Genomic DNA, 26,282 nt, shown 5'->3' on the forward strand with positions numbered 1-26,282 from the left:
AAACAGTAGAGAATCTGTTGCGAAAACTCTTCACTGGCTTAATCATTGAAAGGGCTGATTAAATCTGACTTAGCACTATCTCTGCAAGTTCTTCAGCTCATTTCATAGCACTGTGTTACTTGAGCATTCGCAGTCTCCCATTATTCTGCCTAATGGATGATAAATAATATTTTTTTGAGGTTTGTTTTCTGTTCCATTAAAAGCAAGGAATCTAAGGCAAGCAGAATGCAGTGAATATGGTATATGGCAGTCAAATCTGCAGCCATGGCTACCACAACCATTTTGTATGTGAATACGGATGTAGCTTAGCAAAATGTGGATAAAGAATTTTGAAAGATTTTTTTTCTACTGAAGAGTCCTATACAGATGGAAAAGTTATGCACTTATTTCAATAAATTACTTCATTGTTTTTGATTACTGCACTTAAATTGACCTATAATATCAAGTTATTAGCCTTTTACAGTAATAGTCAGAAGTCATCTTCATTTTAGTTGATGGCATTATTTCAAATCTTTGAATGGACTTAGTTTAGGTATTTAGGTGTTCTTATAAGTGGGCCATTCTGTAGCTGTCAGTACCTCTGCATTCATTGATCTCTAAGGTTGGAAAACTTGTGTCTAGACTTCAAGCATATTGCTCCTGAGATCCATCAAAACTCTCAGAGGAGGAACTGGTCCTGATTTACAGAGTACTTCTAAGTTACTCCTGCCAAATATCTCACACTTTTTAGTGGAAAGTTGTCAAAAAGCACATTGTAGTCAGTGTGAGAGCTGACACAGGTGCGGGACATTCCTGAAATGGAGAGGGGTTAATGTAATTCTCTCCCATTGCTATCTCTTGGCTTCAGGTGGATCCAGTCTTTTCCCCGTGACCTACTTGCACTGGTGACTCAGTCAGTAAGATGTAGCCCTTGTGCAAAGAGGAGGCATCGTCATGTAGCAAAACATGCAGGGAGTAACAGGGGAGCAGTAGAAGGCAAGTGGGACGTGGGAGGAGAATAACAGCAATGTGTCCTCGTCGCACGTAACCTAGTTCTGCATACAGCTGTATGCCTCAACTGCAGCACGAAAGGAGTTGTGCATAATATTTTTCTGTCTACCAAAAGCCCTTACTGATTTATGGAGATAATCTCTACCTCATATTTATCTGAAATGTCTTGCGATAATGACTACATAGCAGGAGCCAGACATGAGAGGCAAAAATCCAGCCTATCACTATCTTTTACAGACTGTGTCCTGCGCTGCATTTTTGTAGGCAAGTACATCAATCAGCGTGCACCTTCAAAATGCCTGTCATTTTGCTGAAAATTTATCTGTTTCCAGGATTGTTTTCTTGGAACATGCTGAATCTCAGAAGTAACACTCACACAAATATTTAGATAATTCAGGAAATGTCAGAGTAGGATAGCACTGAAAATGAACCCTGGGACATTCTTAGGCTGTTCCCAAGCTCCAATGCTTTTCCGCTACTCTAGCAACATCACTTCATCTTTCTTTTCTATACTTCAAAACACATAATACCACATAGCTTTTTTTCCTCTTCACAGCCTCAGGCATTCTTATATGGATCTAAGTCATCTTCACCACTTGAAGTATTAACAAACTGGGTTTGGATATCATTCATAATTTATGTTGTTTGCATAGCAAACCATACTTAATCCTGGAATGCATTATCACTGAATCTTGATAAACCTCTGAAAGATTTATAATCATGAAGAAATTATTCATTTGGGATAGTTGGTAATGGTTTTTATTGGGAATTAAATCCAAATCACAGCAGTGTTACAGGTGAATTTGGCTTAAAATCTGTGCCCGCTTTCCCAGGAAAGGATGGAGAGGACAGGAACATTAAGGAAGACATCCACTCCAGGAGAAAGTTACAAGCCTTTTAATTTCAGGGTTTTAGAAGTTGTTCCTTCTTTTGGATGTGAGTCATTTATGCAATATTAAAAGTAATAGAAAATGTGTTGCAGAAAATGCCCTTGAAAAAAGGCACAAAAAGCTTAATTAACACAAGTCTTAGTTTCGTATCAAGATGCTGTACGAATCCTACAGTTTCTATAATTGAATAAAAAGAGCATAAACACTTCTACATGCTCACATTCTTGGTGTACTCCTCCTGCAAAGGTCCATCCTGAATTCCTGCAGCTCATGTCCACATCTTGTTGAGAATAGTGGTAACCGTTTTGCTTTCTTTGATAGTCTTTCTCGTCTCGTTTCTTTACTTCCATTAGAATGCCTAGTGCAAGGTTTCAAAATCTGGATCTGCAAGCTGCAAAGTACTGATAAACTTCCAAAGACATGTGGATAAAGAAGGAAATCTTGGGCAAGAGTTGTGTCAATGACTTTTAAAAGGCTCGTGTGTTTAAAGTAACACAGAGATGTGCTTGTATTTAAATGTCTGTGAGCATCATAATTTGAGAGGAGCGCCTGATCAGCTGACTGTGTTCAGCATTTCTGGCAAAAGTTCTGGTCTTTACTTTCTTGCTTTTGGTGTCATGGGCACACTTGGGACAGTGTACTGAATAAGCTGACGTTACTGTTATGGCTGTCTCTTAGAGCCCATGGAATTGCTAAATTTTCACGTGAAATTGTTAAGACTTGAGATAAAACATTAAGACTGTCCCAGACTTGTCCCGTTTGCACCTTCAGGAGCCTGCAGAGTAGAGGTGTAAGCATCACTGCATGAAAGGAGACCAAGGTGAGCCACAGTTAGGGTCAGCTCCCAAACCTTGTAAAGACTGGCTGTCTGTCATTCACAGCTCAGTTCAGTAATAACCATTCCAGGCAGCAGCAGAATATGCAAAAATGTTATTCTTTTTCATTGCTGATACAACATCTGGCCATCTGTAACTGAGTCTGGCTAAAATGGTAACATTTTGGATTACAGTGTGGTTGACTTTATGGATTATATTTCAAAAAGGGTGGTCACTGAGAATTCAGGTATTAAAACTTCGTTCTGTTCAAATTAATGGGAAAATCTGGGAGGTTTTCACCACATAGAGCACCTACGTTTGTTGGACAGTTGGCAATGAGCATAAATTGAAAAACATGTAATTACATCTGAGCACACACTTCTTTTACTGTGACAGTGGTCAGACACTGGCACAGGTTGCCCGGAAAAGTTGTGGCATCTCCATCCATGGAGATATTCAGAACTCAGCTGGACATGGTCCTGGGCAGCCTGCTTCAGCTCGACTTGCTTGAGCAGGGAATTGAACTACTTGGTCTCAAGAGGTCCCTTCCACCCCCAGCGATTCTGTGATTCTGTGTTGTTGGAGTTTTTTTCCTTTAAATAGTGCATCACCCAGATCTGTAGTTTAGTAGTTGTAAGGCACAATTTGTGCTTTTCCTGCCCTATCTTTCATGTCCGTGTACTACCATTTCACTTATAATGAGTTCATAGAAATGAACGTATAAAAAAAGTAACTTTTAGCAATCACTATTCAATTAGAAATGTCATTTAACTTTGAGCCATAGTGAGTAATGTTGTACTCAGCATATGTTGCCAGTATGATCTTTTCTGCTTCTTCTGGTGAATTTGTCAAGTCATGTGTGAATGAGCCTTGGGGTAGGAAGTCCTAGTCTGAACAGATTAATCTTTGATGGCTTTAGGACTATTTGGAGTTTTAGGAGAGACAAATGGGGCAGACTCTATCGTCCTTAAACTGGTTGTGAGTCCTCAGTAGGTGCAGGTGCTTTCTAAATCAGCATTGGAGCTGATGATAGTGAACAAAAAGGAGGCAAGGGAAATGACCCTGGGCAATTGGGAATATTACAGTTAGAGCTAAATAAGCCAAACAGATCAGAGAGAAAATGCAAGTGTTAGCTGCAAATTGTATCTAGCTGTTAAAAATGTCTGGCTGTTAAAACGTAATGCTCTTCCTGCTGATTTTGTTGTATTGTCTGGTGTATGGGGATTAGATTCCCAGGATACTAGATGTCCAGGAACTTGTTCTTGGGGGCACCCTGTGCAAGCAAAGAGTAGTGGCTAGTTAATCCATTAGTGTAAAATTAGCAGATAAGTTTATCCATATTGCTACTCTACTTCCATGTGTGTCTGTATTCTAAAGGCAGCCACTTTGGTTATTTTAAAAACAAAACATAAAAGCTTTGATTTAGGTTATATTACTGACATCTGGCTGTGTGATTTCACAGCTCTTTTGTCAGCTCTCTCCCCCTTTTCAGTATGACAGTGTGGGGATAATAGTGTCTGACTCTGATATGTATGTATGTATGTGCTTCACTTGGAAAACAGATGAGTTGGTATGTAAGTTCTGTGAGAGGAATGTCTTAGAGGTAATTCTGGAAATGTACTTTACTCTCAAGAGCTTTGTCATTCTGATTGCAGAAGGATGCAATGATAGGACTTTGTTTTGTCTTGGGAAGGCTGATAAAATATTAGAAAGCCATATTTTACTGGTGCATTTATCCAACATTGTATCTTGTATTTGCATGGCTTTTGTTCATTCTCTGTACCAAATTTCTGCAAGCAGTGGGAAAAATAATAGAACTGTTGTCCCCATTGTTCAGGAACAACGGTACAGAATACAAAAAACAAGTTACAGAATGTGCTAACTTGAACAGTACCTATGGCATGCAAAGAGATTCATTGTTCTTTACAACCGCTAGTTGGTACTTCTACCTCTGATGTTGAAATACTTTTTAAAATGCTGCTGATGTACTGTGTATTCTAACGCAAAGTCATACTGTTTGTTTGTTAAAAAAAACAGACAACAGAAAACCTGTATTTGGAGGCAGCAATATGCCTTGACTGATCCCTAAAATAAATTGGCGTGCTTCCTTTTAAAAGCAGAATCACGCGAAGGTGAGAGTGATGAGAAGACTCATGAGCTCAGTGTAATGTGTCTCTCTGCTGTGATTTATTTAGCAGTACTTTATAACCCACATTCCAAGACTGCACCTTTTCTGGGGGCGGGGTAATTAAGAACAAGGGTATGTCAAAGAACATTTAACCCGGTTACAAATGAAGGATTTAATCAGAGCACACCATGCTCCAATCCTGCAATCAGTCATAATCTTACTTGTGCAGTGAAGATGGGAAGATTCATGCTTCCATTCCTGGGAATGTTCAGATAGTTAAGTATGTGGCTGGTGTCACGTGAATGAGAATACTGAAATGAGGAAATGAGTTACACCTGATTCAATGTACTTTAAATAATTGGACATAGAACAAAAAAAAATGTTCTGAAGATGGACTGTGTGAAGTGAGTTGATAACAAATGATGGAGCATCTTGCCTGTGACTGTAAGTTCTCCATATATTTGTTTCTTTTCTACCTCCTTAAAATATTTGAATTAATAATAAGCAATCTCTTGATGTGGCCATGTTTATTGATAAGTGTAAAGCATAAATTCTCTGAGGGGTGCAGAGGAGCTTGCAAGTGAAAAGAGGAAGAGCAAAAGCCAAGATTCCTTGAGTAGCTTAAACCAGATGAGGGTGACTTTAACTTGAGCATTAGATTTTAAAGTAGCTCGATATTTGACAAAGAGCAGATACACAGTGGTCAATTACTTGTGCTTCTGGAAGGCTTTCCATCTGCTTTTTAAAACATCACTTGGCAATAAAAAGGGAGGAAGCAGTTGAGCATGTGTCATCTTTCTCAGATGTAAGCATATGCTTTGAATGCTTCACTTCTGTCCCACACCTGATAGCAGCCAACGTAACCATCCTGACACTCAAATCCAACAGTACGCAACATTTATTTCCTCTACTGTTTAATCTCACTCTTCTCCCTATCTTGTATGTGCACTTCATAATTGTATTTGGGACAATAAAGTTTCTAAGATTTTTTCTAACACAGAGTCTAACAAATACAGTTGTGGCAGTTTTTGACCCTATTCCTTTTTCTCATTTACTTTTGCTTTTCTTCCTTCTCTTCGCCTTCCATTTTGGGCCCATACAAAATAACTACTGCTGATTTTTTTAAATAACAGTGTTTCCAGATAATAATTCTGTATGCACTGAGCCCTCCTGCATATTTTACTGGTGGGATCTGCTTTAATTTCATGTCTGTAGCTATGGAGCTGTGTAGATTTGCTTACTTGACCTGCCAGCGCAGGGAGTTATTAAGGACCTGTTGCTACCCCGTTGTACCGGAGAACCGGGGTGTGCTTCGCAGGGAGGTGAAAGTGCACGTCTCACCCTCCAGGAGCGAGGGTGCCATGTCTGTGTTCAAGCCCATGCTATCCTCAAAGCTTCCATCCTAGAGTGGAGCGTGGAGGGGCATCACCCTGCAATGGTTTGGTGTGTTGTAGCGATCAGTGCTGTGAGGTCGGGAAGGCGACCGACACTGTGAGGTCTGGTGGATGGTGGTGGGGTGGAAGGCGGCTGTTGGGGGGTGTCACCATTTAAGGCTGGGCTGGTTATTAAACGGACTACAGGTGCTCTTCATTAACCCTTTCCTTCCCCAGAAGGGAAAAGGAAAAGAGAAAGGAGACAGAGATTTACAAGTTGGAAAATTAAAACAGCTTTAATAAAACAATAACAATGAAAAAAAGAGTCTAACACTATCAGTGGAAATAATAATATTAATGGAGATACTGAGCTACGTACAAAACCAATGTTGAGCTCCCCCTGATGATGATCACAGAGAGGTTCATATTACCACTGGCGCTGCAGGGCAAGCTCTGGGAAGTCCTGAACTCAACTCAGCAGCAGACGGGAACTGAATTCAGGAATGCACCAGTTGGGATCAGAGGCAGGAGAATGGGCAGAGTCCTCCTCGGATGCCAGCCATAGAGGAGAGCGGGACCCTTGTGATCCCTCAGCTTTAAACTGAGAATGACGTGCATGGGAGGGAATGCTTCACTGGTCAATTTTGGGTCACCTGTCCTGTCCGCTCCTCCCCGCAGGTGCGACACTTTTACACCCTTTCACTTGTGCAACATGAGAGATTTAGCAGTGACCTTGGTTTCTCTAGGAATAGGTATAAGCAAGAGCCTTTCTGCATACCAGTCCTGCCGTTACAATAGTAACAGCTGTACACATCAAGCGTTATCAATTCTAGAAGCGGACGCTGTCTGAAAAACATGTAGTCAACTTCAGAAAGTGCAGTTACTTACTTAGAAGAAACGTAACTGAAAGGAAAAACTGGTTCTGTCCTAGTCCAGACCAGGACAGGGGGTCCCTCATTTGCAGAGCCCAGCCCCGCCCCTCTCCGGATTGTTTGGGTGACAATGGCAGTTTTGGAACGGTCCCTCTCAGTTGGGTCAACGGACCTAGCACAGCCAGTAGGACCTGTTGGAGCTCCTCTGTCTGCATAAATCCCTTGGCATTTGAGACCCGGAAGAGGTGAGATTTGAATCTACGCGTCACCTTAGATGGCCTTCAGGAGCTGTGGGCTGTGGATGGGGACTGGCTGTCCTTTTCTGGTACGGTGACTGGTCCCATTGCTCACAGGAGGTGGAACAGCTTTAACTGGGGAATCTGCCATTTCCCTTCTTCTGGGGGTTACGGGAGCTGTTTGGGAGGTGAGGGAGCTGTGAATTCACGGTCTTGAGCCAAGCTGGATAGAGCAGAGGCGGCCTGTAATTTATCTGGCCTCAGTTCTGTATCTGTAATGTAGTTGTAATCGTCTCTGCCTGCACAAGCACACTAAGGTCCTCCTTTGTTTTAAAGGAGATATAATAAATAAAATCAGTGAGTCTAGTGTGCGGTCTTTCTGACCAAATATCTAAGCATTTACTATAGGATAAGATAAATAGTACCTTGAACTCACTGTCTACATTAGAGACATCCATGTTTAGTCAGATGAATCCCACCCCTGTCTCCTGTGTTCCTCATTGGGTCTCTGCCAACTCTGCTCTTAGTCCTTATTGAAGCCAAGTACAGTCTCTGTCTCTTTTATTTCTTTTTTTTCCTAACAGAGAAGAAAGTCAATCATAGACATTCAGTTGCAGAAGAAAGCGTGTGTTTGAAGATCATGCATGGTTCTTCAAGTAGGTCTAATTAGATGCCTTTTCCTCCTCTGTTCATCCCTGAGAAGCTTAGGCACTCTCTGTTTGTCCTGTTTCTGAGGACCGCTGCCCAAGGTGCCTAGCATTGCAAAGGGACATTCTGTATCTCATTTCACACTGTGAATTCGCAGGAATGAGGTGTGTTTAGGACATAAGCTAACTAAATCACACTGAAGTGAAAAAAGTGCTCTGTAAGTTCCGACAGATAATATTGGAATATAAACAAAATACAAATATTTTGAGCAAAAGATGCTTAGAAAGTTAGGTAAAAATTATTAGCATAATGCTATTTTTTTAGTTTTTAAACTTCGAATTTAAAAAAATTTGCTTGAATTGATGTGGAAAACATGGTCAAATAGCCAAGTATTTCAAATGAGAATAAGCAAAGTAGCAGCTACAAAGAGTGTTTCAGCTTTAAAGTGTTTAATATTTTTGAACCCAAATCTACAAGTTCCTGTTAAATTAAAGTGGCCTAGAAAAACAATCTTTTAATTCTGTGTCACAAATTTTGTGATCCACTCCCTTCTAAAAAATTATTTTAGATCTTGCTTAGTAGAAACATAGGCAATTAGTGGTTGGGCTGTGCCCTCTCAAAACATATATCTCTTTTTATACAGAAGACTCTCACGCTGCAGCAAGCACTACGATGTCAGCAAAAATGAAGCATCCAAAAAAGAAGCCAGCGAGTTGCAAAGGAGGAATTGGCAAGTAAAAGGTGAAAGCCTGAGTCCCACCTGTCCTGGATAATAACCTGCCCAGCTGTGGGCTGGTGGCACAGCCACCTGCAGCGCAGGGTCTTGGGCACAAATCTTCTGCAGTTAGGTACTGACCTCCTTCCTCACAAAGAAAAAAATAAATAAAGGAGATCCCTGTTACTTAGTTCTGTAAAGGGAAATGAAACTTATATTTAGGTCTGTTTGCACCTTTTTTGGAGGATGGACTTGGGCACAAAGAAGAGCACCGCAATACAGGACTGCTGGGAAGGCTGAGGGGATGCGGGGAGTCTGCTCCCAGGGAAGCTGTTCCACTTTCTGTAACTTAGTAACTGTTTTATTGGGGGTTTGAAGCCGAGTTCCCAGCAGGCACACCATAACTCCTTACTCTCTCTCTCTCTGGCCCGTTAATTGTTCCAATATCGCTCCAGATGCACAGAAAGTGGGACACCCACTGTTAAAGGGAGATTCTCACCTGAGGATGCCTGCAGCCTCAAGCTTATCCTTGTGCTTGGTCCATGAGAGAGCCATGGCTCAAACTGCAAATCAGAGTGAGTAGGGGATGCGGCTATGGGACTTCTGCAGGGAGCAGCAAGGCTGCTGGACAGGGTGAGATCTGTGCCAGCCAATTAATCTTTTAGCTCCAAATGCCTTTAGATAGAGACACGGGTCTCCTGGCAATACTGGGGACGTGCTCCTTCATCTGGAAAAGATGACTGAGTGCCTGGCGTAAGGCGGGCACTGGGGCATAGAGGTCAGAGTTGAGGCAGGGATGGAAGATGGCAGTAGCTGTGATCTTTAGTCAAAAAAAATCCTTTTTGTATATTCAAGCAGGTTTTTTTTCTGTCCTCTGCTAATCCAGGGTGGAATATGAGCCAAAAAAGAGAAACCAATGCTATGCACACTGTACATTCTTAAGTATTTTTTTAAAATGTGTGTGAGGTCAAACTAGAGCATGCTTTGCAATTTGTGTATTTACTGCAGCAAATTTTCTGCTCCTTCTGGCTGTTTTCTGTGGTTTCCAGCCGGCTTCACCTCCACAGAAGGAAATACTGTGCATACGAAAGAGGACATTATGAATCTTCCCTTAGGAGATTTTTTTTTTGTGCTCTGCTTTTAAATTACAGTCTGTATTATTTATGCCAATGTTTGAAAGAACTTTCTGATTCCCCGGTTAAAGTATTCTGAACCTACTCCAGCTACATTTTACTACGCACAACTCCCACCAACCATCAGTTTTTATTTCACGTCATTTTTCATGAAATAACACGCATCACAGCCAGAATCCTGTGTTGCTGTTACATGGTTTTCTTTTCAGTTTTCCAGCTGTACTCCTCCTGCTCATGATAAACAGTGTTGCCAGTACTCATTTTTATCTTAGCCTACACAAACAGCATTCCCTTAATCTGCCTTCAGAAACAGTGCCCTGTAATCTTGTTATCATTATTGTTGACCTTTTTTGGACTTCCTCCAGGTTATTAATGCCTTTTGAATGAGAATCCTGGGATTTAAACTGTTTTCTGAGCAATGTTTACTCAAGAATTGATAGATTATTTCCTTTGCTATTTTCCTTTACATCCCCTATTTCTTTTTTGTCTGACATCTTACTGCGTTCAAAGCGGAGCTATGCAAATAGCTGATTTGGGGGTTTGCTGTCAAATCGAAATATTAAAGAAAACCTTTGTTTCAGACTGAACAAAGGCAGTATTCAATCTAAAATATTTAGAATGTTTGGGGAGATTTGTTGATGTTTTTACCCCCTTTTTAAAAGAAGAAGTAAATTTGTCAGTTGTCAAAATCAAAGCATCATTTCAAACAGAAAGTAGAAAATTCTGGTTTTCCCTTTTCTGGCCATGTTTGACTTCAAATCATAAACAGTTTCAGCGTTCTCTGAACTTTGTTTTTCGGTGACCGTATTACTACCTGAAAGTTTTTGCTTCCCTCAGGAGGGATTACTTTAACTACTTTCTGAGCAGTATTGAGTGGATATGTCTGTCTATTCCTGTCTGTTTGTATGTCTGTATTTATACGTAGGCATGGAAAGCTAAGGGGATGTCTGTATTTCAGTCGTGCAAATCTCACTTATTTGATTTCACTGTGGTGAAAAGACATTGGGAAAGCTGGTGGTTACTGGGCTCAGAAGTGGAAGCTCGATCTTAAACAGCTAAGCAGGTCTTTGCAGATAGCGGTGGCATTTTGAACACTTGGGCTGTTTAAGCAGTGATATTTTACTTGCTTTTATGTAGCTGGATATCTAAACCCTGGTGAAGCTGTGTTTTAGACGCCTTCACTCTGTTTTGGTTCTCACTTGAAGTTACGATTCTGAGCTCAGGAAGAGCCTAGGAGAAAGGAGAGATGCACGTCCAGTCCCTGTTCCAGTAAAGAAACCACAAGCAAACTCATAAAATAAAGCCCAGCAGCCAGAAGAGCAACTAGATGGAGGTTGCCCAACTTTGACCAACACTTTAGATTGCAGAGCTTTGTTTTCTCAGGTCTGTTGGGTGCAAGGGGTTGGGTAGAGTCTCCCCAGGGAGGTAGGAGCTGTGGGAAACTCAGACCTGTTTGGATCTCACCCGTGTAGCACGGGGTACTGACAGGCATCCCAAATGGGGTGGATTTACAGAGGAGGTGGAGAGAAGCATGATAAGCTGAGAGGACAGCAACCCTGTCTCCTAATCCGGTTCTTACTGCCAGATGCGATGTGTATCCCAGGTGGTGTGACGGGCAGATGCTGTGCAGCCTCTGCCCAGTGCAAAACTAAATCTGGCCCTGCGAATCCCCAGTAAAGCAGACAGCAGAAGAGGGCTTTCCATGGGCCACTTTTCTGTGGACCCTGATGTGTTTGATGTAGCGTGAACCACCCACCCCAGTCTTTAGACAGGAGCCGAGCACTGAGCCGTTCAGTGCTTTTAACACCGACCTGCTTCTAGCCTGCCCAGAAACAAGAGTTTCACACAGCTGAGAAGCTTTTCTTACTGAGACCGACGGGAGGTATTTCCTGAGTAGGTGGCAGATAGGGAGAGTGGCAGTTCCAAAATTCCACCCTAGGAGCTGGGGACATGGCATCCTTTCATAAATCCAGCCACCCTCCACTGCAACGTGGACATTGCTTCCCCAAGGAGCTTGAAATGTGTCACCTTTGATGTGACATAAAAAAATGGTAAACCTACTTTATAATAGCATATCTTGTATATTACATTACATAAAATGTATTTGAAGGAAATGAAAATTTTGCAGGGCTTTTTTCATATTTTATTAGTTTTACGAGCTTTGTCTTACTTCCACGCTGAGGTCTCTATTCCTCCCTTCTGAAATTCTGTAAGGAATAGGAAACTGTTGGTTTTCGAACTCTGGGCAGGCTGCAGCTGCGTGCTAGAGTTGGCAGAATACAGTGTGACCACAAACCGACAAGGATTAATAAGCTGAAAAAGCACAGGCCTCATGTCTGTCATTCGTGCTTCTTAACGATAAGGGTGCCATTGGGTGAAAAAATCAGCAAATGACAGCAGTCATAACTGGAAATGCATTGCCCTCAGACCTACCTTGGCTTTATTACTGTAAAAGATATAGTTTAGGCAACCAATCAATATAGTGGGTAGGGTTTTAGTGTTCTTTTCAATAGATGACACTTGAACTCTGTTAATTTATTGTAATGATTTCAAGGTGTGCGTTACAGTAAATATTTAATTAGTTCATGACAAATTTTGCTTTTCATTGTGGGACTGCAGGGTTGCTTAGTTAGTTACCTCCCAGATATGTTTCTCCTTCCAGTGTTTTTCTGTTGCCTTTTGAAAACATGTCAAACTGATTTAAAATGTTTTATGCACATTATAATGAAAACCATATGTCTTATATTAAGGGTGACTGTGCAAAAGCTTTCAGCTGAATCAGGTTTAGCATGTGATTTCATGCATTTACATATATGCTGTAAACATGTGCCTGTGCAGTTAATTGCTGTGCCCTAGCCAGCCTCTCTCCTCCTTGCGCATGGGAACCAGATTTAGGAGATGTGTTGAAGGGGCCTTTGAAAGCTCTTTGTTAAACTGCTGCCACCAACATGACGGGAGGGCTGGGATGTTTTCCCAGTCTGTGATGGAGTTCGCTCCCTTTCTCCGTACTGCTAAGTCATCCCTGCCAAAGATGACCTTTTCCAGCTCCTAAAAATACTTCTGACTAGCCTATCCGTTTCCCTTCAAACAGACCAAATAGCACCGCCAGGTACATAAAAAAAATCTCCTGAGGTGACACTGCATGCTTGCTTATAAAAGATGCTTGTCCGTACGTGGATTTACACATACATGTTATAAAACTGTCAAATGCAAGTTGAGTATCACATTATACAACTCTCAGTGTATTTTGTGAACCTCCAGTCTCAATGTTTCTGTTGAGGTTGGTGTAGCAAAGCATCATCCTTCTATCTCTGATCCAAAGAGGCCTTTTGTTTGAACAGGAAGATAAGTTCCCCAGACTGTTCCCTTCTGCTCTGTGAACATATGTTCCCCCTGACAAAGGTCATTTCAGGCTGAGAAGAGAAAATTTATGGGAGCTATTTTTAAGGTGTTGTTAGAACAGCTGAAACTGTGTATAGAAACACAAAAAATAATTAGGTCAGACTGATTTCTATATGAAGAATCTCCTTAAGATATATAAAGCAGATAAAAAAGCCAACTTGTAATACGCTTTGTCTGTTCCAACATCCGCTTGTGGCTGCTCTACAAATCCATGAATTAAAAACAATTAAGAAAAACACAAGCCCAGATCATAGTGATATGCAGAATATACATGATGGCTCTCAGCCAATATCAGTAATTAGTTTGTAGTGACTGTGTTTTTAGAGAAGAGCTTGATTGATTGTGGTTTCACAGCATACACAAGTCACATTCTGCATTCATTTTGAGATCTGCACTGCTTATTATTTGCATTGATGTAGCTCAGATTACTACCAAAACTATAGTATTTAGATGAGATCAGAAAACTGCTTAATGAGGTAAATTTTAATTATTTGATAACAACCCTTCTTCCAAACGAAGACGAGTAAGCAAGCAAGACGAGCAAGCAAGCAAGACGAGCAAAAATCAAGAGAAGTAATTAGTTTAGATCACACAGCCAGCAGTCTGAGTTGAGGGGATCATTTGTAAAATCAAGTTCAGATCCAAATGCGGGGAAGCAGGGTCTGTGTTGCAGTTCTTCCCCAAAGTCTTCTGTCTGGTTCTGAGCTGGAAATCTCCTCACCCAGCAGGTTTGAACAATTTATGGAGAGTCACACTGAAAGTTTTGCTCCACATCCCCTCTGACTGCATCTTTGCCAGCTGCTCAAGTTACCAGCTGTTACTGGAGATGCAGTCAGCTGAAACGTGATTAGCAGGTCTGTCTGATGAGGGAGCACTGGCAAGCAGTCTGGTGGACGTCCACTGAAGAGTGGGGAGTGATGTCTTCACTGGCCAGTGGAATAGGGGAGGGATGCCTGTTGGTACCCTTGGGATTGACCATGCCAGGCATTGCTGTTCCCAGCTTGTCGCCATCATTTTGGGAGCACAACTCACAAATCTGAGCTCGATGACTGAACTGCGTATAACATCAGAGAGGATGGTTAGATATTAAAATCCAAGATTCAGAGCAGAGAGCATGCCAGACACGAACACACCTCCACCAGTCCGCAGGAGATGCCAGAGGGGAGTGCCCGTCTCCCAGACTTGGTCACCTACTTGTAGTCTTGAGTGTGCCCATGTGTGTGCCTCGGATTCACTCTGAACCTCCGTAGTGGAGCTAGACCATGTCTGGGAGTGCAGGCAACCAGCACACTTCCTTCCTTTGAAATACGCCCAGTGCTAGTGCTACCACCCTGTTGTGTGTCACAGCTGAGCAGTTAGGGCTTGAGGAAAAGATCAGAGTTCAGTGCCCTCCTTAGACCAAAGGAGTTCAAATCCACACCTCTCATAAGAGTTCCCGAACCACTGTGACCTACTGGTCGTCATCAGCTTCCTCCACTGACTCTAGACCTCATGGTAGTGGAGCATATGAGACATGGACAGAGGTAGGGCATGTCGGAGCTGCTTGTGTCACCCAAAGACTAGAGCAGTCCACGTGGAGGGGAGTCCTGTGTCCTGTTCCTTGCTCCCAGGATTATGTCTGCTTTTACACAGTTATTGTTTGGTGAGAAGTATAATAGTGAGTCCAAGAGTCGAGTCTCGCGTATAGTAATAGCAAGTCAAATAAGTAATATGTCAAATCCAGGGACTGGCACCAAAACCCACTGTTGGCTATGGGCTTGACACGGTGGATCGAGTACACTTCCCACTAGGACACTTTGCCCTTGAAATGGGTCATTTTTAAGGGTGTTACCTGAAGAAAAGCCTGAAAGGCTAAAGCAAGACTTCATCTCTTCTTTGCATCTTCTTTTTCTTAAATTTGTCAGTGCATGTGAGCAGTGTAGTTTTCTTTCCTAGATTGTTTGTGATGTACAAAAAAATCTTGCAGGAACAACCCCTTATTAAATAGAAAAGAAACAGCATTAGTGTTTCCTGGAAATATACTGCTTATGCTGTTAAAGATTGGAACTACAGATGCAGCTGTGAGTTAAAGCTTTCAAAATAAATGAAACCAAATATCTTAAAAATACAGGTCCTTTCAATAGCGGGCATTGCAACTGAATTCTTTCTGCTTTTCCAGCAGCTTCTAATGGCTTTGCTGGAGTTTTTTATGCATCCAGGCCCTGTCTCTTCCCCTGGGGTCTCTAAATAAAACTATCTACAGAGACAGCATGTCACTTACTCCTCTAGTTGCTGCATGGGCCTCACGAACGTGTGTGCGTAATTTGGTCTCTTTGCTGTATAATAGGATGCTTTTGAAGGCAATGAAGCTCAGCAAATTTAAGTGCTTCACATTTCGAGGACAAGCTGTCTCTGTCAGCACTGTTTTATTTATAGCCCTGTTTCACTGGGTGACTATATGCAAAACCTAGCATCAGGAGTGACATGTATATAAAGAGGTTATGTTTATGGAGTCAGAAGATAGGTGGTTTATATACTTTGGCAGCTATGAAACAGTGGTGAAGTTGAAAATAGGAAAGACTTACACAAAAAGACTACATTTTAATAAGCTCATATGCATCCTGAGTTTTGGGAATCCGGTTCTGCTGCTCAGCTGTCACTGTTCCTGTCACAGATATTACCTGAACTTTTTCCTTTTTTCCATATTTTAATCTTACTATTTAGATAGCAAATTGACAATAAAATGCACACAGGGAAGTCAGCTTTATTCTTATAGAAGGAAAAAGATTAAATGCTACAGTGCAAGCAAAATTTTTATATTGAGGCCAGAAGACCCATACAACAAGGTATCCAACCATCTGTAACAGCTACAAGTAGCAGGCTGGGATGCCATTCTCCAGGCATGCATGTGGGGTTATTGTGTGACTCTATGTAAGAAATGTATATACTGTCTCTATATACACATATACATACTTGACGTGGTATTTCTGTGCTTGCATACTGTCGCGGTAGGCCCAATATACCTAATCTGCTTTACCTGTAAAAGTTGTGAGTGCAATGTGTGATGGTCACTGTCCTGTGTCATTGTCCTTGCAGTATGGCTGAGGCAGTGAAGAGAGCAGAGTTCAAGGTGAGACTTTTCTATACCCAAAATGTGGGTGTGAGGGCTGCACCGCACACGTGGGATGAGCACACGCCAGTACCCGCTGGAGGCATTCCTGCCCTTGCACAGGCAGCTCTTTCTCCCTCTCCTCAATCCCTCCCCGAAGTTTGTACTTTCATCACATACAGGATGGGAAGTTTGCCCTTGAGTCATTAGTGGGAGGTTTCCCAGTCGATGGCAGTGCTGCAGCAGGACGGCGTTAGCCCCCTGAGCTGTGGTCCCCAACCCACGGCGCAGATGAGCATATGCATCTGTGGGACCATCGCCGCCCTCTGCCTCTGCCTGGGCTGTGCCTCTGATGCTGCCTGCTCTCCTCATCACCAGCCGTGCAGCACACAGGCGTGGGGTTGCAGGCTCCCTTCTCCTCCCCTCCGTGTCAGCTGGAGCTGGGTAGCTGTTGCGGTGCAGTCAGGGCAGCAAGGAGGCTAAAAGGCAGCACAAAGTGAGATGCTGTCTGCAGCATGCTCTTAACTCGGTGCCATTGCCCATCGAGCAGCAAAGTGCAGGGACAGCACTAGACGCTGCACGATTTCACTCCGGCTTCTCAGATACCCGTTCCAGGCAAGGAGCAATCCTGGAAAATGTTACAAGTACTTTGTTGGCCATCCTTGTGTTGCTCTTCCCATTGCACGGAGCAGTGCACAGCTCTGCTCCTGTGGAGTGGGTGTGCTGCTTTTCGGAGCCCACTGCGAGGCGGGGGGATGCTGGAGTGATGGGCTTCCCAGCATCGGATGCCATACATGCGGCATGAGCGTTTCCATCAGAGCATATTCCCAAGTCAGTTCACCTGCCGGCAGGCTGTTGCTACTGTGACACTAAGTGGCTGCAGCATGGAAGAATACGTGTGAATGAATTTCAAGTGAGATACCGCTGAAGCCGGCGGCTCAGTGTGTAGCATCTTTTGCAGGAAAGCATGGGTAAGACTTTCTTAACAGGAAAGTCTCAGATCAGAGCTAAACAAGTGTTATGGCCAGTTACGACAAAAGTATATGTTTTTGAGAAATGTCCACCTCTTCCATGGTTCACGCTGAATTGGTGGGCTGTTCTGGGGCAGACATGCATGAGCTTTTGCAATCACATTGTCATAGCGACAAAAATAGTCAAGAGGTGTTGGGGATTGGCTGCATGACAAAGGTCATGGCTCATTGGAACAACTGTATGAGCAGAGCAGATTCTGAGGCGAGCAAGACTAGGCCTCAGGCCCTGGCCAAAACTGCAGTTCATGCTGATGATAGCAGAACGGCAAGGATACTGAGACCTTGACAGGGATTGTAAACAACTAACTAAAGGGGGAGTGAGAGCCGTGAGAATGAGAAAGAAGCACAGCTGGCTAACCGCAAGTAGGAGGGATATGCAAAAGTAACTTGTAGAGCTTCAGCCAATCAATAGTTGACTAGTAGGCATAATTAAAATCCACTGTATAAATAGATGCTGTCTGGGCTAATAAAGTGACGCATGCTTTATCACTCATAATGAGTTGTCTGCGTGTTGTTCCTCCGCTGCTCGCAAATGGCGCCCGAACGGGGACATGAAGGAAATGAGCAGGAGTAGCGGACACAGAGAAGCACCGGTAGCAGCGACCGGGGGTCCAAGATCGACCCAACGCTGACTGGCGCAGCGTGTCGACCAGCAGAGCCTGAACCGTCCAAAAGGGGTTCGCCGTCTGTGAGGGCTGCTGGGAAGGCTGCATCAACAATTTGTCCTACAATGGAGTGCCTTAACCAAGGAGCACGAGTGCCTTAACCAAGGAGCACGGAGAGATCGCCGGCAATATGGATTTCGAGGTAGCCCAAGAATTATTGCAGCGCTTTTTAGAAAAGCGGGGAGTAGATTGTATCAAACACTTGTCAGGAATAGTTGCCTATGGGAAAGTTAAAGACTGTTTCCAACAACCCGACTCCTTGTTTGAAGTAGAGGAATGGCGAAAATTCGGTGATGTCTTGTGGGACCAAAACCTCCCACGGCCCCGGTGACTGTACCGGTGGCAGCTCCTTTATCGCCGTCAGTACGGATGGCTCCGAAAAAAGCTGAGGAGCGGGGAGCGAGTAAAATAGATACAGATCCATCAGGACTGATAGTGCGCCCTAAAACACGAACTCGATTTGGACTAATTGATTCAGACGCTGAACAGGAGATTTGGCCGAAAACCCCTCCGAAACCCCCTCCTCTCATTGATCTCTCTACGGATGAGGCTGAGCAGGAGAACAAGAAGGAGGGTAAACCTGCTTCGTATACACCTTTACCGGATTCGCTGTTTGCTGAGTCTGTTGAACAAAGTTTACATTCCGGCGCTAAAGGACCACTGTTAAAGTCTCCATTTACAGAGTCAGCAGTACCAGAGTCACAAGGATTTAAAGGACTGTTACCATCACGAAATGGACACGAACTTGACATGACAGAGCTTGGTAGACGACTGGAAGAATTAAAGATGGAATTGCAGCAGCATCGTTCAGCCAACGCCTCGGGACACGTGACTATGTCTCCCCCAAAAACCCCGCTCTGTGTTCGGGAAAAGTATTAGGGCCACCTCAACCTCCTTTACAACTCCCTACTCCACCTTTAGATCAGGGCGGGGGGCGGGGAGGTTTGCATCCATCTGGTAATGTGGGAGGTGAGGGAGAGGGTCAGCGTCCGCCCGCGTATACAGGGGAAGGGGGGGGAGGTGAGGGAGGAGTGAAATGGAAAGGGATCATTCGAGATGCGTTATTAGAAGGAGTTATAATTCCACAAGCATATCCGGTGATTGTGGGTGCGGGTCCTGAGGGAAGAAATATTTGGCAACTGTTAGATTGGAAAATTGTAAAAGAAGCATTGTTATTACAGTTAGCGAGGGACAACACAGATGAGGACTGCAGAAAAGTTGTTGCAGGGATGGCAAATCGTAATGCCACCTTAACTGAGCTAATGGATGCTTGTGAGAAAGTAGGAACCACCACATTTCAGATGGAGTATTTAGCAAAAACTTTTGCGGCAGCAATTAAGGTAGTTCATCGTTGTTATACATGTGAACAGGAAGGTCACTTTAAGAAAAACTGCCTTAAGAAGTTGAAGCTGAGTGGGAGAGATAACTCTGTTTTGATGTGTCATTGCTGTGGGAAGCTAGGGCATTTTGTGAAGCTGTGCAGGTCTCAGTATAATGCTCAAGGTCAGCTGATAACAACCAGCTGCAGAATACAGGGAAACTGGAGAAAGAACACGGGGGGGGAACTGTATGCTGACACAAATGAATCTTCCCAACCAGTTCCAGGCCTATGCAGTTAACTCGCAGCCCAAACCGCAGGGAGCGCAGGACTGGTGTTTCCACACGGGGTTAACCTGTGCAGCTGCCAAGCCTTGGACCTGTGCAAACAGGGATAATGCTAATGCTGATTGTCAAAAGATCGTTGAAGCTTTACCTGGAAAAACAGATTTGAATGTTATGATAAAGGCATGTGTAAAAGTGGGTACTGTGAAACATAAGGCTCAAGTTATGGCTGCGGCCGTACTTGGGGCTTACGTCGTCACAATTGCAATCTCTATTCCAATTGTTAGCAGGGGACACAACTTTAACAGCGCCACGACACACTACTTCAGAGGTACAGCAACTGATTACAGAAATAGAAAGCAGGCTACGTTCCAAATTTATACATCATATTGATTTGAATCAGGAAATACAAATTATCACCTTGTTTGATAGGCAAATTCCATATGCAATAATTGGTCAATGGAATTCAGAATGATCAGTTTCGTTACAGAGCTATTGGCACAGATTATTCATCAAAGGACGGATGCGATGTCGGGAGCTTGTGGCCAGAGATCCCTGCATTACTAACCGTTCCTATTGCAGCTCAATATTTTGAGTGGTGTGTGGCTAATAGCTTTGCTTTGCAAACAGCTATGGAGAATTTCTCGGGACAGGTTGTTTACCACTTGCCCTCGATCCTGTTATAAAATTGAGTGCGGAACTTCCAATTGCCACAGGAGTATGGTGCGCAGACACTCCTGTGGATGGAATTACCATTTTTACGGATGGATCTGGGAACACAGGCAAGACAGGCCTTGTCTAGTATTCTGATGGCAAGTGGGAATCTATGGTAGTACAACAAAAGGGTTCACCTCAGGTGGTAGAATTACAAGCTGTATTAAAAATATTTCAGAATTTTCCCATTCCCTTTAATTTGATTACTGATTCAGCATATGTAGCTGGCATTATAAAGCAATTGGATAGATCTGTTATAGATCATATATGTAATCAGTGTGTTTTTGAATTGCTGCGAGCTCTGTGGCAAGAAATTCAAATCCGAACTGCATTGTTTTATGTTTTACATATAAGAAATCATACTAATTTGCCTGGGTTTATTGCAGAAGGCAATGCTCGAGTGAACTCTTTGATTTCCAGTGTGGAAGCAATAGCACAATTGCTTGTCAAAGTGCGTAAAAGAATTACAGACATTACCGGACTAGACTCAGATACTATCTATTTACCTATCAAGAAGGAATATCTACAGTGGTTAACAAATCAGTCAACTCTTTTTCAAATGGCCTTACAGGACTTTACTGGACAATTGTTAACACATTTATCAAAAGATAAAAGCTACAGTTTATTTGCAAACAGGATTGGGAAGAACAACCTATCAGATCAGAGATACCTGTGACTGGACTAACTGTTTTTACTGATGCGTATAGTTATCATGTTAATTTCATGCCTGTTCTCATGTCTTCGCAAGGATCTCGATCGAATGATGAACCTAGCTCTGCTCATACAAAAAGAAAAAGGGGGAATTGTTGGGGATTGGCTGCATGACAAAGGTCATGGCTCATTGGAACAACTGTATGAGCAGAGCAGATTCTGAGGCGAGCAAGACTAGGCCTCAGGCCCTGGCCAAAACTGCAGTTCATGCTGATGATAGCAGAACGGCAAGGATACTGAGACCTTGACAGGGATTGTAAACAACTAACTAAAGGGGGAGTGAGAGCCGTGAGAATGAGAAAGAAGCACAGCTGGCTAACCGCAAGTAGGAGGGATATGCAAAAGTAACTTGTAGAGCTTCAGCCAATCAATAGTTGACTAGTAGGCATAATTAAAATCCACTGTATAAATAGATGCTGTCTGGGCTAATAAAGTGACGCATGCTTTATCACTCATAATGAGTTGTCTGCGTGTTGTTCCTCCGCTGCTCGCAAAGAGGCATCATTGGGGAGCTGCCAGCCTGGAGACTGGGTTAGGAGAGATGAGAGTTCGTGTTCGGCTCCTGCCTGCATTGCTGCTTGACAAAGAGTTTCACCTCTTTGTTAAGACATTTGTAAGACAGAAGTCGCACTTACCCAGGAGAATATGTTGCAATTTATATTTTATGGATTGTGGGGTTCCCACAGGACAACAGTCAAGTACTGAACAAGCTATGTCCAGGCATGTCCAGGGGGTGGTAATGGGGTGGTGATGAACTAGCCAATCATAATACAGAACAAGGGCCTTGGCTATGAGACCAACAAGATATGGGAGAAGTTGAAAAATAAGAAAGAATGCTGCACCTGCAAGATATAACTTTTTAGCATAAGCCAATCAGAACTAATATAGAGGCTTGTGAACAAAGCATACTAACCAATCATAATAGAAATGACATGTACACACAGCATGTACAAAAACAGAATAGTATAAATGTACCCTCAGATATGCGAATAAACGAGATCTGCTTAACGATCATATTGGTCTGCGTGCATTTACTCCGTGCCCTTTCAACAAGTGGCGCCCGAACAGGGACTTTCCCCAGGACCAGGGGCCTTCGGCTGGAGACTGCGGAGAAGCAGCGGACAACGGCATGAAAGGAAAGGGTGAGAGGAAGCCAGCTGTAGAGTGCTGCCCCGGCACTGGATTTTTGCACCGGCAGGAATGGATGCGGTAAGCCTGAGTTTTGCTAGCAAAGGAAAACCTGGGTAGGGCTTCCCAGGCAGCTGGGGGAGGAATGGGGTCTACCCTGACCAAGACAGAAGTGGCAGTGGTGAAACTCCTCCAACATATACTCTCTGTGAGAGGAATTAAATATGATGAAACTGCGTTAAAGCAGTTACTGTCTTGGGAAAAAGATAAAGGACATTTTACAACCTTTAATGATGTCTTTGAAGTGCCTTTATGGAAGAAGATTGGTGACTCTCTCTGGGATGCGGTGTCAAGTGGTGATAAGGAAGCCTATAAATTGTCTACTACATGGAGGCTGGTTAGCGAAGCGTTAAAAGGAATAAAAGCAGAGAGAGAAGTCACACATACAGCTTTTATGGCTTTAGGACTGCAAGCGCCTACTACCCCTTCACTGTTTGCGGGACCAACACCTCCCACGGCCCCAGTGGCTGTACCAGTGACAGCTCCTTTATCGCCGTCGGTACGGGCGGCTCCGAAAAAAGCTGAGGAGCGGGGAGTGAGTAACATAGATACAGATCCATCAGAACTGGTAGTGCGCCCTAAAACACGAACTCGATTTGGACTAATTGATTCAGACGCTGAACAGGAGACTAGGCCGAAACCCCCTCCTAAACCCCCTCCTCCGCTCATTGATCTCTCTACGGATGAGGCTGAGCAGGAGAACAAGAAGGAGGGTAAACCTGCTTCGTATCCACCTTTACCGGATTCGGCGTTTCCTGAGTCTGTTGAACAAAGTTTACATTCCGGCGCTAAAGGACCACAGTTAAAGTCTCCATTTACAGAGTCAGCAGTACCAGAGTCACAAGGATTTAAAGGACCGTTACCATCACGAAATGGACACGAACTTGACATGACAGAGCTTGGTAGACGACTGGAAGGATTAAAGACGGAATTACAGCAACACCGTTCAGCCAACGCCTCGGGACACGTAACTATGTCTCCCCCAAACCCCCGTCTGTGTTCGGGACAAGTATAAGGGCCACCTCAACCTCCTTTGCAATTCCCTACTCCACCTTTAGATCAGGGCGGGGGGGAAGGTCTGCGTGCATCTGGTAATGTGGGAGGTGAGGGAGAGGGTCAGCGTCCGCCCGCGTATACAGGGGAAGAGGGGAGAGGAGTGAAATGGAAAGGGATCATTCAAGATGCGTTATTAGAAGGGGTTATAATTCCACAAGCATATCCGGTGATTGTGGGTGCGGGTCCTGAGGGAAGAAATATTTGGCAACTGTTAGATTGGAAAATTGTAAAAGAAGCATTGTTATTACAGTTAGCGAGGGACAACACAGATGAGGACTGCAGGAAAGTTATTGCAGGGATGGCGAATCGTGGCCCCACCTTAACCGAGCTAATGGATGCTTGTGGGAAAGTAGGAACCACCACATTTCAGATGGAGCATTTAGCAAAAATTTTTGCGGCAGCAGTTAAGGTAGTTCATCGTTGTTATACATGTGAGCAAGAAGGTCACTTTAAGAAAAAACTGCCTTAAGAAGTTGAAGCTGAGTGGGAGAGATAACTCTGTTTTGATGTGTCATTGCTGTGGGAAGCTAGGGCATTTTGTGAAGCTGTGCAGGTCTCAGTATAATGCTCAAGGTCAGCTGATAACAACCAGCTGCAGAATGCAGGGAAACTGGAGAAAAAACGAGGGGAGGAACTGTGTGCTGACACAAATGAATCTTCCCAACCAGTTCCAGGCCTAAGCAGTCAACTCGCAGCCCAAACCACAGGGAGCGCAGGACTGATGTTTCCACATGGGGTTAACCTGCGCGGCTGCCAAGCCTTGGATCTGTGGCAAACGGCGGTTATGGAACGAGTGCAAGTGTGGAACATAAGGCTCAAGTTATGGCTGCGGCCGTACTTGGGGCTTACGTCGTCACAATTGCAGTCTCTATTTCAATTGTTAGCAGGGGACACAAATTTAACAGCACCACAACAGACTACTTCAGAGGTACAGCAACTGATTACAGAAATAGAAAGCAGGCTACATTCCAAATTTGTACATCGTATTGATTTGAATCAGGAAATACAAATTATCACTTTGTTTGATAGGCAAATTCCGTATGCAATAATTGGTCAATGGAATTCAGAATGATCAAATTCGTTACATGTATTGGAATGGTTGTTTCTACCTTTAAGAACAAAGAAAACTGTTCCCCTGATTGCAGAGCTATTGGCACAGATTATTCATCAAAGGTCGGATGCGATGTCAGGAGCTTGTGGCCAGAGATCCTGCATCACTAACCGTTCCTATTGCAGCTCAATATTTTGAGTGGTGTATGGCTAATAGCTTTGCTTTGCAAACAGCTATGGAGAATTTCTCGGGACAGGTTGTTTACCACTTGCCCTCCCATCCTGTTATAAAATTGAGTGCGGAACTTCCAATTGCCACGAGAGTGTTGCGTACAAACACTCCCGTGGATGGAATTACCATTTTTACGGATGGATCTAAAACACAGGCAAGGCGGGCCTTGTCTGGTATTCTGACGGCAAGTGGGAATCTATGGTAGTACAACAAAAGGGTTCACCTCAGGTGATAGAATTACAAGCTGTATTAGAAGTATTTCAAAATTTTCCCATTCCCTTTAATTTGGTTACTGATTCAGCATATGTAGCTGGCATTGTAAAACAATTGGATAGATCTGTTATAGACAATACATGTAATCAGTGTGTTTTTGAATTGCTGCGAGCTTTGTGACAAGAAATTCAAATCCGAACTGCATTGTTTTATGTTTTATATGTAAGAAATCATACTAATTTGCCTGGGTTTATTGCAGAAGGCAATGCTCGAGTGGACTCTTTGGTTTCCAGAGTGGAAGCAATAGCACAATTGCTTGTCAAAGTGCGTAAAAGAATTACAGACATTACCGGACTAGACTCAGATACTATCTATTTACCTATCAAGAAGGAATATCTACAGTGGTTAACAAATCAGTCAACTCTTTTTCAAATGGCCTTACAGGACTTTACTGGACAATTGTTAACACATTTACCAAAAGATAAAAAGCTACAGTTTATTTGCAAATAGGATTGGGAAGAAAAACCTATCAGATCAGAGATACATGTGACTGGACTAACTGTTTTTACTGATGCAGGAAAGCGATCACATTCAGCAGTTATTACCTGACAAGAGGATGGACAATGGAAACATTGCAAATTCTCAGGACAAACTGAGGACTCATTGCAGACACTTGAACTTTTTGCAATATACCAGGTCTTTATAAAATGGAAGGACTTACCTGTAAATATTGTAACAGACTCTCTTTATACAACAGGCATTGTAAATCGAATTGAAAGAGCTTTTATACGACCAGTGAAGAATATGCAACTTTACACCATTTTGCTACAGTTGCATCAGGCAATAAACCTCAGAGAGGTACCTTATTTTGTCACTCACATTCGTAGTCATCAATTTGATCAAGGTTTGAGCATTGGCAATAATAAAGCAGACACACTTGTGTCCTATATGCAAATATCACCAAATTTATTTGAACAAGCACGCCTATCCCATCAATTCTTTCATCAATCAGCAAAAATGCTAGCGAAACAATTTCACCTCACCATGGCACAAGCATGCGAATTGGTCAGTGCTTGTCCTAGTTGTCAGAAAATTGGCATGGGAATTGGAATAGGGGTAAATCCTTGAGGACTGAGTGCGTTGCAACTGTGGCAAATGGACGTTACTCACATTACAGAATTTGGAAGACTCAAATATGTTCATGTATCTGTTGATGTTTTCACATGTAATATGGACAACAACACAAACTGGGGAAACAGGTCGTCATGTCAAATGACATTTACTTGCTTGCTTTGCAAGTCTTGGGGTTCCACAACAACTTAAGACTGATAATGGACCAGCATATTGTTCACAGATTTTTCGTCAATTTTGTCAACTATGGGGTATTACACATATCACTGGGATTCCGCATTCGCCTACAGGTCAGGCAATTGTGGAACGTGCTCATAGTACATTGAAACAGCTTCTGCAAAAACAAAAAGGGGGAGAGGTGGCTGAACCTTCTGAGAGACTTGCAAAAGCTGTTTATGT

General features: G+C 43.2%; 1 protein-coding gene across 2 annotated transcripts in view; it reads left to right on the forward strand.

Moving 5' to 3' along the window:
- Nucleotides 1-26,282, forward strand: part of LOC137661219 (syntabulin-like) — a 54,698-nt gene that overhangs the window by 18,364 nt on the left and 10,052 nt on the right. Inside the window, exon 4 of one of the 2 annotated variants that reach the window (XM_068396647.1) lies at nt 9,123-9,242. The exons of the other annotated variant lie outside the window; for it this stretch is intronic. Coding sequence (XP_068252748.1) covers nt 9,123-9,242 — 120 coding nt within the window. The remainder of the gene's footprint in view (nt 1-9,122; nt 9,243-26,282) is intronic. 2 annotated transcript variants of the gene reach the window in all.

This window comes from Nyctibius grandis, chromosome 3 (genome assembly GCF_013368605.1).
Source record: "Nyctibius grandis isolate bNycGra1 chromosome 3, bNycGra1.pri, whole genome shotgun sequence".
In the NCBI taxonomy this organism is placed as follows: Eukaryota; Metazoa; Chordata; class Aves; order Nyctibiiformes; family Nyctibiidae; genus Nyctibius; species Nyctibius grandis.